The 12,900-nt window shown below is 41.8% G+C and overlaps 1 protein-coding gene across 7 annotated transcripts in view; it reads right to left on the bottom strand.

The window, feature by feature from the left end:
• LOC140484610 (paladin-like) overlaps positions 1 to 12,900 on the bottom strand; it is a 252,098-nt gene that overhangs the window by 128,312 nt on the left and 110,886 nt on the right. For all 7 annotated transcript variants that reach the window (XM_072583121.1, XM_072583124.1, XM_072583122.1 and 4 more), the window contains 2 exons: positions 5,682 to 5,792; positions 1,734 to 1,913 (listed from right to left, as the gene is read on the bottom strand). In XM_072583121.1, coding sequence (XP_072439222.1) covers positions 1,734 to 1,913; positions 5,682 to 5,792 — 291 coding nt within the window. The remainder of the gene's footprint in view (positions 1 to 1,733; positions 1,914 to 5,681; positions 5,793 to 12,900) is intronic.

Below are 12,900 nucleotides of genomic sequence, written 5' to 3'. Positions count from 1 at the left end.
TGAGCATGTTATCCAATTTAACACTCCAGTGTGGTGCCAAGGGAGTGCTATAATGACAGACGTATTTTTGAAATTCTTTACCATGGAAGGTTGGTGGTAAACCAGTCTCTGGCTCATTAAGCATATTCAAGGCTGAGATAGACATTTTTAAACTGCAACGGGTTCAAAGGATATGGGGAAAAAGCAGTAAGTGGAATTGAGAACCATTAGATCCGTCATAATCTCACTGAATGATGGAGCAGACTCAATGGGCTGAATGGGCTACTTCTGTTTCTACATTTTGTGGTCTTACAATCTTAGGTGACAGCTTTCGGATGAGAAGTTAAGCCTGTCTTCTCTGGCAGAAGTAAAAGATCTGAGAACACTGTTCAATGAACTGAGGGGGAGCTCTCATTGGTGTTTTGATCAATACTTATTACTTCAACAATTTCATTAAAGAAGATCTGATTTTTATAATACTGTTGGTTGTGGGGAGCTTGATGTGCTGTGCACAAATTGGCAGCTGTTTTCCCACAATAAAAGAGTGTCTACACTTCAAAAGGCCTTCCATTAGTTGGGGGCAATCGAGTATCAGGGCATAGCCTAAATATTAAAGCTAAAACTTTGTTATGTAGTCAGGAGTCTAGAATGTTCTTCTACAAATGTGTTTCTTGCTACATCTGGTTAATCTTAAATCTGAGATTAGTAGGTTTGTATTAACCAAAGTTATGGAGGAAAAAGCGTTAAAAAAAAATAAAAAACAGGTAAATGAACTTCGGTTACAGATCAACCAAGATCTCCTTGAATGGTGGGGGTAGGCTGAAGGGTCAAACTGGGTAAAAACAATGGGGTAAAAACAATAACTGCAGATGCTGGAAACCAAATTCTGGATTAGTGGTGCTGGAAGAGCACAGCAGTTCAGGCAGCATCCAACGAGCAGCGAAATCGACGTTTCAGGCAAAAGCCCTTCATCAGGAATAAAGGCAGTGAGCCTGAAGCGTGGAGAGATAAGCTAGAGGAGGGTGGGGGTGGGGAGAGAGTAGCATAGAGTACAATGGGTGAGTGGGGGAGGAGATGAAGGTGATAGGTCAGAGAGGGGAAGGCGGAGTGGAGAGGTGGAAAAGGAGCTAGGCAGGTCGGAAAAGTCCGGACAAGTCAAGGGGACAGTGCTGAACTGGAAGTTTGAAACTAGGATGAGGTGGGGGAAGGGGAAATGAGGAAGCTGTTGAAGTCCACATTGATGCCCTGGGGGTTGAAGTGTTCCGAGGCGGAAGATGAGGCGTTCTTCCTCCAGGCGTCTGGTGGTGAGGGAGCGGCGGTGAAGGAGGCCCAGGACCTCCATGTCCTCGGCAGAGAAAACAATGACTCCAGATGCTGGAAACCAGATTCTGGATTAGTGGTGCTGGAAGAGCACAGCAGTTCAGGCAGCATCCAAGGGTCAGGTCAACTGGTTTACCCCAATCCTGTTCTTAATTTATTAGTTGCAAATGCTTTTGGAATAAACACTTCAACAGTACTGTTGAAGAGTCATATTGGACCCAAAACACTAATCCTGCTTTCTTTCCACAGATGCTGCCCAACCTGCTAAGTTTTTCCAGCTATTTCTGATTTTGTTTTATTTCCAGCATTCGCAGTACTTTCATTTTTTTGCCCTCTAAGGAGGCAATCTTCCTTTGAACCAGAGAAACATAACACTCACAGTGGACATTTTTCTACAGCAATAACCTCAAGCAGACATTGTTCTGGTTACTCACTTCGAGCTGCTCTGATGAGTTGGTGGGTACCGTGATGGGCTGTTCCAAGCAGGTTGGTTCCCGGGGTGTGTACACTTGGCCATTCCCCTCCAGCACTAACTCCTCTCGTAAGGTCACCCACAAAATGTTGCTGTAATTCCTCTTCTCATCAGTCAGGTATGTCAGGACCAAGCCACAAGCCTGTCAAGAGGAGCCACTAAACCATTATCTTAATAGTGCACATTGATGATGCTGTCACTTTAAAAGGCTGTTTTGTTTTGGCTTTGTTTGAAGAGATGTCCTAAGGCAGAGATACCAAACTGGCTACTTGAAGGTGACTTAAGTAAACAACTTGAGGCCTTTAGTTTTTTTTAAAGTTTGAACAATGGGAGCCGCCTGAATGGGTGTGCCCAGCTCTTACAGATTCAGATTTCTGGGTTTTGGTTTTATCAGTAGTGTTAGAAGCGGTTTGGGGTCTCAAAACAGCTGTGAGCTTCAGTGAATGTCTCTTGGTTGTCACACTCTCTGAATGTTCTCTTAATGTTTCTTCCTCTTGGATTGGAGCACTGCATGTAAGAATCGGTGTCTGAATTTGCCTTTTTGCCAAGGCGTGCGATTATGGGATGTTACTGTATTGGAACAGTTAATTAGTAATAGGTACTGTATCTATTATTCAAGTTTTCCAACAGTTGTTATTCTGAATTCCTCTTTCTTTTGTTTGTATTTAACTATAGTGTTTTGCTTAATGTCAAGTAGTTTGACCAGTCGCATCAAATCTGGAACATGCACTTTACATCTACCTTTCAAGTAAGAAAATGTTAGAATCTAGGCTACCTTCTTAAAATATTTTGAGGCAGTCTGGCCTGGTCCGCAACATGCACAACATCAGGACTTACCTAAAGCTGCTCTGTAAAAATACATCTTGTAAAATTGAACAAGGAGCCTCAGCACAAGCCAAATTGGCATCCTCTATTATTGAGGTTGGGTCCGTGCTTTTTTTGTTTGAGGGTGGCATTGATTGGTATTGTGGAGTCTCAGGGGTCATCAATCAAGCAATTTGCTGCCATCTCTGGTTTGCACTACCATCATATCTTGGTGTTCTCTTTTAGGATCTAACCACCAACTGCAACTGCACTAAAAGCAAATCCTTTCAAAACTTCAGGTCATACACTTCAAACAGGACAAAGCAGAAAAAAAAAATCGAAGCACAATGAAGACTTGGGTAGTCTTGGTTTTGAAGACCAGATTGATAGAGTTCAGTGTCACAATGGGGGAGCCAGGACAAACAGGATAAAGGTATATCTTTTCCAAATCTGACCGCCATTTCCAAACTAACAAAGAACAAAGAGAACAAAGAAAATTTACAGCCCAGGAACAGGTCCTTCAGCCCTCCAAGTCTGAGCTGATCCAAATGTACTGTCTAAAGCTGTAGGTCAATTCCTAATCATTTGTATCCCTCTGCTCCCCACCTACTCATGCATCTGAGCAGACGCACCTTAAATGAATGTACTGTGCCTACCCCTACCACCTCTGCTGGCAACGCGTTCCAAACACACACCACTCTCTGTGTGAAGTATTTGCCACGTGTATCCCCCTTAAACTTTCCACCTCTCACCTTGAAAGCATGACCTCTCGTTATTGAATCCTTCACCCTGGGAAAAAGCTTGTCTCTATTTACCCTGTCTATACCCTTCATGATTTTGTAAACCTCAATCAGGTCCTCCCTCAATCTCCTTTTTTCTAGTGAAAATAAACCTAGCCTACTCAACCTCTCTTCAAAGCTAGCACCTTCCATACCAGGCAACATCCTCGTAAACCTTCTCTGCACCCTCTCCAAAGCGTCCACATCCTTTTGGTAATGTGGCGACCAGAAATGTACACAGTATTCTAAATGCAGCTGAACCAATGTCTTGTACAATTTTAACATGACTTGCCAGCTCTTATACTCAATACCCCGTCCAATGAAGGCAAACATACTTTATGCCTTCTTGACCACTCTATCTACCTATGCAGCAACCTTCAGGGTACAATGGACCTGCACTCCCAGATCTCTCTGCCCATCAATTTTCCCAAGGCTCTTCCATTCATTGTATAATTCGCTCTAGAATTAGACTTGCCTACTAAATGCATCACCTCACATTTGTTTGGATTGAACTCCATCTGCCACTTTTCCGCCCAACTCTCCAGTCTATCTATATCCTCCTGTATTCTCCGACAGTCCCTTATGCTTTCTGCTACTCCACCAATCTTTGTGTCATCTACAAACTGGCTGATCATACCAACAGTGCCCTCTTCTAGATCATATATTACAAACAATGGCCCCAATACTGACCCCTGTGGAACACCACTGGTCACCTTTCTCCATTTCGAGAAACTCCCTTCAACTACTACTGTCTGTCTCCTGTTGCTCAACCAGCTCTTTATTCACCTAGCTAGAACACCCTGCACACTATGTGACTTCACTTTCTCCATTAGTCTACAATGGGGAACTTTATCAAACGCCTTACTAACGTCCATGTATATGACATCAACAGCCCTTCCTTCATCTAACAACTTGGTCACTTCCTCGAAGAACTCTGTTAAGTTGGTAAGGCACAATCTCCCCCCCTCAAACCATGTTGCCTATCACTGATAAGCTCATTCTTTTCAAAATATAAATAGATCCTATCTCTCAGTACCCTCTCCAACAACTTCCCCACCAACGACGTCAGGCTCACTGGTTTGTAGTTACCTGGAATATCCCTACCACCCGTGTTGTACAGGGGGACAACACGAGCAACCCTCCAGTCCTCCGGCACTTCACCTGTATTTAAGGATGCCACAAAGATATCTGTCAGGGCCCCAGCAATTTTCTCTCTCACCTCCCTCAGCAACCTGGGATAGATCCCATCTGGTTCTGGGGATCTTTCCACTTTAATAAGCTCTAGCATACGCAACACATCTTCCTTACTTAGGCCAACGTGATCCAGACTAATCAAACTTTTATCCTTAATCTCGAGATTCATCATGTTCCTCTCCTCAGTGAACACTGATGCAAAGTAATCATTCAGAATCTCACCCATTCTCTCAGGTTCGGCACACAGCCTTCCTTCATTATCTTATAGTGGACCAATCCTTTCTCTAGTTACCCGCTTGCTTCTTATATAATAATATAATGAATAAAATAAACATTTCTGAATGTTTCCCAGACTGTGATGGAGATCTTCTCAATGCTGCCAAGTCCATTTACAAAATGATGAAATAAAAGCAGAATATTTTGCACATTGTAGACCTCAAATTAAGAAAAAGGAAAGGAATTGAGAAACTCAGCACATCCAGCTGCATCTGTCAAGAGAGAAACATATTTGAGTTCAATAGGACTTTCCTTCTGTTCCAAAGAAGAGTCATTCGATATAAAATGCTAACTTGTTTAAAAAAAATTTCACTCTACATGGGAGTAGTTGGCCAGCTGTTTGTAGTCCATCACTAATTGTCCTGGAAAAATTGACATTTCTGTCTGGACAGATGCTAGATCTGCACGAGGCCATCATTTGTCATTTTAAATTCATAGTTCTGCTGCACCTTAGATTGAAACATGTCAAACTTCAAGAAAGAATGATACCGTATTTGAAATGTTAACACTGTTTCCCATTCTACAGATGCTGCTCAACTTGCTGAGATTCTCCAGCATTCTCTGCATTTGTTTCAGATTTCCAGCACCAGCAGTATTTTGTTTTTATTTAACCCTGGAAATTTGTTGTGAAACCAGAATGAAGGACTAAGATACATGGGCAAAGAAGAACTTTACAAACTGGTGTACGAGAGTAAAGTACAAAAAACAGGAAAGAAGAGTGAAAAACAATGAGAAGATAAGTTTAAAAACTGAGGTAAGGTGATGCCAGGTTTTGTTTCACAAGTGTGCTGTATGAGTAGCACTATAACAATCTCTACTATATTATAATAAGATATCACAAGAATATGTTGAGCTACCTCTGAATTAGGCTGTGCCATGCCGTAGATTGGCATCTTTGGAACCCGTCGGAAATTGGCCACTTTCATTTCTTTCAATGTGCTTAGAACATCCAGAGCTTCATCTGCAACCTGTTAAACAGAGAGGCCAGTTACCATCTGAGTGTCATATTCACAGATAGACAATCTCTTATCCTTTCCAGGTTCTAGGCCTTCTACAATAATAACCACTCGCATTAGGCTACAGTCTTTGGCAATTCAAAACATGCCAAGGCACTTCAACGGCAGATGATGAAAACAAAAATGGATCCTGAGCCAGATGCAGATATATCAGGGCAGATGACCAAGCACTAGATCAAAGTGTGGGCTTTAAGGGTGGACTGAAAGGAGATGTAAGAGAGAAAAGTTGAGGAGGGAATTCTAATGCTCAGGACCAATAGGGAGCTGATGAAAATTAGGAATGTGCAAGAGGCCAGAATTGAAAGAGAGTAGAGATCTGAGAGAGGAGTGTGTTTAGATAAGATTCCCTACAGCGTGGAAACAGGCCCTACGGCCCAATAAATCCACACCGACTCTCCGAAGAGTAACCCACCCAGTCCCATTTCCTTCTGACTAATGTGCCTAACAATATTGGCAATTTAGCATGGCCAATTCACCTGACATGCACATCTTTGGACTGTGGGAGGAAACCGGAGGCCCTGAGGAAACCCATGCAGACACGGGGAGAATGTGCAAACTCCACCCAGACCGTCGCCTGAGGTGGAATCGAACCCAGGTCCATGACGCTGTGAGGCAACAGTGCTGACCACTGAGCCATTGTGCCGTTGGACAAGATTGCGGCAATAGGGAGGGGGAGAAGTGATTTAAAAACAAGGATGAACGTTTTAAAATTGAGTGCTACTGTCCCAGGCAGCATGACTTGCCATCAGTGCCTCTCCCCTCATACTTTTATAGCAGTCAGAGTGTAGTCTGTGAATATTTTCCCCCGCTCTTTGACATTAACTATTTTCTAAAGGATTGCAATCACTTCCAGGAACTGAACTTCTAACCCTACAAAGCAAGCTCACAGACCTACTCTGGAACCACAGCACTCTTTTCTTCCTGGATTGCAAAACTAATTTCGAAGCAGGAAATAACTGTGGTTTCCTATTTTAGTATATGCCTGCTGGACACTTGTCAAAGGTATGAAGGCCAAAATTCTAAAGTTAATTTATTAAAAGAACAGTACAATATTCCAAGATCTACCATTCACTACTGCCAACATCATGGGTTTATAGATTTTTAAAATTAATTCACAGGATGTGGGTGTAAAGGACTAATCCAGCAGTTATTGCTTGCTCCAATTTGCCCTGGAGAAGATGGTGGCGAGCTGCCTTCTTAAATTGCTGCAGTCCATGAGGCATAGGAACACCTACAGTGCTATTGCAGAAGGAGCTCCAGGAGTTTGACTCAGTGGAACTGAAGGAATAAGGCAGGATGATGTGCGGCTCTTGGGGATTTGCAGGTGCTTATGTTCCCATATGTCTATTGCCCTTAGCCTTCTCGCAGGAAGAGGTTGCAGGTTTGGAAAGTGCTGTCGGAGGAGCCTTGATGAGTTACTGTAGTGCATCTTATAGATGGTACACATCGCTGCCATACTGTGTGAATGGTAAAGGGAAGGAATGTTGAAGGTGATGAATAAGACACCAGTCAAGTAGGCGGTTTTGTTCATGATGGTGTTGAGTTTCTTGACTGTGGTGGAGCTGCACACATCCAGATAAGTATTCCATCACACCCCTGACTCTTATTTTGTAGATAGTGGGCATGAACTGGAGAATTAGGAGATAAGAAATGCCATTGAATGCCAAGGGTGTTGACTAGATTCTTTCTTGATTGAGATGATCATTTCCTAGCATTTGTGTGGCATGAATGTGACTTGTTATTTCTCAGCCCAACTTTAGGTATTATTCAAGTCTTAGCGAGTTTTGAGAAGATTTGTAGCTCAGGTTGAGGTTCTGGATGTAGGTTTGCTCGCTGAGCTAGAAGGTTCATCTTCAGACATTTCATCACCATACTAGGTAACATCTTCAGTGTGCCTCCAGATGAAGTACTGCTGCTGATTTTTGCTTTCTATTTGTGTGTTTGGGTTTCTTTGGGTTGGTGATGTCATTTCCTGTTCTTTGGCAGAGAAGTCTAGGACTAGGATAGTTTCTTTATAATTCATTCATGCGATGAGGGCATCAGTGGCTAGGCCAGCATTTATTGCCTATCCCTAATTGCCCAGAGGACAGTTAAGAGTCAATCACATTGCTGTGGGTCTGGAGTCACATGTAGACCAGAGAAGGTAAGGATGGCAGTTTCCTTCACTAAAGGACACTAGTGAACCAGATGGATTTTTCCTGACAATTGCCATGGATCCCAGATTTTTATTGAATTCAAATCCTATCATCTGCCATGGCAGAACACTTCCTGGTGCTCTGGATTAATACTCCGGTGTTAACACTACTAGAAGAACTTTGCCTCTCCAACTGATCTCCAACAACTTCAAATATCTTCCCTTTGTCCTAGGTAGGACTCCAATCAAGGGAGAATTTTCACCCCAATTCCCATTGATTCAGGTTTTGCTAGAGCTCCTTGGTTATACCTCTGATCAAATGTAGTCTTGATGTCAAAGATTGTCACTCTCACCTCACTTCCTGTAGTTTTGCTCTTTTGTCCATGTTCAGCCTAAGGGGGTACAGATCACTCATTTGGGAGGAATCGAGAAAAGTGAAGAAACCAATACCAAGATTTCAAAAGCCATAGTAGTGGATATCACAACTATGAGAAAAGATTGAGTACAGGAGTTCGGAGGTCATGTTTTGGCTGTACAGGACATTGGTTAGGACACTGTTGGAATATTGCATGCAATTCTGGTCTCCTACCTATCGGAAAGATGTTGTGAAACTTGAAAGAGTTCAGAAAAGATTTACAAAGATGTTGCCAGGGTTGGAGGGTTTGAGCTATAGGGAGAGGTTGAAAAGGCTAGGGCTGTTTTCCCTGGAACATCGGAGGCTGAGGGGTGACCTTATAGAAATTTATAAAATCATGAAGGGCACAGATAGGCTAAATAGACAAAATATTTTCCCTGGAACAGGGGTGTTCAGAACTAGAGGGATAGGTTTAGGGAGAGATGGGAAAGATATACAAGAGATCTAAGGGGCAACGTTTTCACGTAGAGGGTGGTACGTGTATGGAATGAGCTGCCAGAGGAAGTGGTGGAGGCTGGTACAATTGCAGCATTTAAAAGGCACCTGGATGGGTATCTGAATAAGAAGGGTTTGAAGGGATATGAGCCAGTTTCTAGGAAGGGTTGGGATATCTAGTCGGCATGGACAAGTTGGACCGAAGGTCTGTTTCCATGCTGTACATCTCTATGATTCTATGTCAAGTGGTAATTAAGTTTTAAAAAGCTTCTCTTGATCACAAAGAAATTATAGCACAGAAAACAGGCAATTTGGCCAAGTAGTCTGTTCTGATACTAATGCTCCAGGTGATTGCAGGGTGCAGATGATATATTTGGAACAACAATTGAAGATGGTTTTGAGGAATAATGAATATATTGGTACAGAACCAATAAAATAAGAAAGGTTGTAATGGAGAACAATCAAAGATTGGATGTAATAGAGGGAACACCTATCACTTGACAGGATAGTATATTTTGTGCCAGCTCTTGTATAACAACAGTGACTTTGAAAATAATTCATTACTGGTGGAACCTTTTAGATGGTTCCATATGACAGTTTCTTTCATTGTTTTGTGCTTTTTCTCTAATGTCAACCTTCTTCTATCTGACAACCACCAAACACCCTTTCACTTCCTCCATCTTAATAGCACTGTGGGTCTACCTACAGTAAATGGATTGTACCAATTCAAAAACGCAACTTCCCACCACTTTCTCATGGGCAACTAGGGACAGGCAATAATGCTGGCTCAGTCAGTAAGGCCAACATCCCACGAATAAATAAACTAAACTTCTTGGTCTTTCTCTCATCCTGTTCCTTGAAAAAGGAGCAGTTTTGTAAATTAAAAGACAAAATTAACACAACTTAAATGACTAAAAAGAACATCCACAGACCCACTTTTAAACTAAATGTCAAAGAAATGAGAGGCATAGATAGAGTAGATATCCAAAGACTTTTCACCAGGGCAGAAATGGCTGCCACGAGGGGTCATAATTTTAAGGTGATTGGAGGAAGATATGGGGAGATGTCAGAGGTAGGTTCTTTACACACAGAGTGATAGGTGCTTGGAATGCACTGCCATCATGGTAATAGAGTCAGAGACATTAGGGACATTGAAGCCACTGCTGGACAAGCACATGGACAGCAGTAAATTAAGGGGTATGCAGGTTAAGTTGATCTTAGATTAAGATAAATGCTCAGCACAACATTATGGTCTGAAAGGCCTGTGCTGTACTGTTCTATGTTATATGACTGGAAGTTGATGACTTTGAGTAAGGACAATCTTTGATAGGAGTAACAGTCACCACAAGCGTCAGGAACAAGTTGAATGAACTCATTCACCACAGAGGAAAGGTCAAAGTCGAAATCTCTTGACACAAATTGAATCAAAATAGCTTGTCATTATCATTACGTGACTCAAGTATGAGGTCTACTGAGGATCATGATTTTCTGCAGTGAGTCTTCGTGTGACTGAACAGCTGATTCTCAACCCACTGATCTTTGGGCACTTGGGGCAAAATGTCCAATGAGGCAGTGGGTTCCAGAGTGTAAGAATCATTCCCTTTTCTTTCCTGCTGTGCTACTGCTCTGTCTCATCATAATGCATTTGGGAGACAGTGAGGTCAACAGATGCTGGAGATCAGAGTTGAGAGTGTGTTGCTGGAAAAGCACAGCAGGTCAGGCAGCATCCAAGGAGCAGGAAAATCGATGTTTCGGGCCGAAGCCCTTCATCAGCAATGAAGGGCTCCGGCCCGAAACATCGATTTTTCTGCTCATAATGCATTTGGACGCAATGCACTGATTGAACTTGATGGACATGTTCTGACTATTTTGAACAATTGGTAGCTAGCTCCACCCAGTATTTAATGTCAATACTGCTGTGCTTCTAGGAGAGCTTTAGAGTGACTTTGTGATACTTTATTTGTTCTCACTCATTGAGTTAGCCATTTAAGAGTTGAGGAAACAAGACCTGGAAAAGACGTGGTTATTGACAATTCAGACACAGTTCATTCAGCTTGATTTTGCAATTTAACTGAAAGACCTTTTATCTCAGCAAAGATCAATGGGCTCTGGTCTCAGTATTAAATGCCACCTAGTTGGAAATCTCTTTACTCTCAGTTACCTCCATGCAAGAACCAAACTAACCACTATAGATACATAAAGTTTACAGTTTGCAAATGGCTGCATATTGTTATACAAGGTAAGCTCTCCTGCTTAATTTAATTTGTGGGCGGCACGGTGGCACAGTGGTTAGCACTGCTGCCTCACAGTGCCTGAGACCCAGATTCAATTCCCACCTCAGGCGATTGACTGTGTGGAGTGTGCACGTTCTCCCAGTGTCTGCGTGGGTTTCCTCCGGGTGCTTCCTCCCACAGTCCAAAGATGTGCAGGTCAGGTGAATTGGCCATACTAAATTGCCCGTAGTGTTAGGTAAGGGATAAATGTAGGGGTATGGGTGGGTTGCACTTTGGTGGGTCGGTGTGGACTTGTTGGGCCGAAGGGCCTGTTTCCACACTGTAATGTAATCTAATCTAATCAAAAACCCGCAACACAGAAAAGATTTATCCCGTGCATTAATCTGTGAAAATTTGATAGGCCAAGTAAAAATTAACAACTTTATTTCTTAATGTAAAAGAGAATAATTAACAACTTTTATAATTCTTTCCTCTAACCTATCTTTTACATTCCCTTCTGTAATACTAGTCCAATAAAACTCCCAACTAAGATTTACAAAACAACACTTCTTCTCTCAAAAGCAGGCAGCTGTCAGTTTTCTCTGAATTCCAGTCTTCTTTTCTTCTTGGGGATTCTGCTTCACAGGTTACTGATCGATAAAGGTACCTTTCAAGAGAGCTATTTTTCGGGCAGTCTTTTTACATGCTGGTGGCTTGGCAGTTCTCATCTCAGCTGTTCAATTTTCCCAGGTATAATATCCATGTGTCATTGGCTTTTAAGATTGTTAATATACTAAATTCATACTGGTTTGGAGTTCGGTATTTTTCGGGGTACTCAAATCTATTTTGTCGTTTCCAGGCAACCAGCTAATCAAGTTGTTCCACCAAATGTTGCATTATATATTTTTTCAGAACACTTGGTTCTGTCAGATAGTTCTTTTGCTTTTAATGCTCTTAAAATGTACAGAACACCCACATCTTTGTCACAATATCAATATCCAGATTTGTAAGCTACTGTCTTTATCTTTAACTCTGCTCACAAGAGAACTGGCCTGATCTTGAACTTTGCCAAAAGAAATCTCACAGACCTGGTCAGCTAAATATTCTGCCTTCTATACATGCTGAAAGACAGAGTCTGGAACAAATTAAGCACTTTTCATACCTTGAGAACCTCCTCTCTCAATAAGATTCAACAGATCAGCTGCCTAGCTCAGTCTTCTACAAACTACAGCAGTGAATCTGAATACAACGATCTCTACCTTAACAAAAGACCTAGTGTTGACAGCAGTTAATGTCACTACACTCCCGTACTACCTTGAGACATAGATTGTGTCAGTTAAACATAAAAGTATCAGAGAAAATTCTACCAGCAATATCTCTATTGTAATTGCAGATTTATTGTAGGGTCATTGAAAAACCACTAATATCCCTCTTAAAGCCAGTTCATCAAGCATTCAGGCAAAGCTCCTTCAAAATCAACTTACAATAAATACAGCCATGGGGTTATTGTATCTCTGGAATTGTAGACATTGATCATTTCAATTGAACATCAGCATAATGGGCCTCAGATTTTGCACTATGGAATCTCATCTTATGTACCAATTGAAAGTACAAGAGTCAACTTTTCAAGCATTAGCTCAGCTTGAATGATTTGATTGCAAACACAATGCATTTTCCAAATAATATTACCTGCCCCCAGGTAGGTTGCCAACAAAGTAGAAATAAAAGCAAAATCATGATTACTTCTTAGTTGGTTTGACATAGGAAAACAAAGAGCTTTGGCATTTATTCAATGGCAGTAACACCATTGGATCATCAGATCACTGGTAACCTATAAAATTCTAACAGGACTAGACAGAGTAA

This window comes from Chiloscyllium punctatum, chromosome 13, assembly GCF_047496795.1.
Source record: "Chiloscyllium punctatum isolate Juve2018m chromosome 13, sChiPun1.3, whole genome shotgun sequence".
In the NCBI taxonomy this organism is placed as follows: Eukaryota; Metazoa; Chordata; class Chondrichthyes; order Orectolobiformes; family Hemiscylliidae; genus Chiloscyllium; species Chiloscyllium punctatum.
The sequence above is the reverse complement of the archived record's forward strand: the minus strand, read 5'-3'. Positions and strand labels throughout refer to the sequence as shown.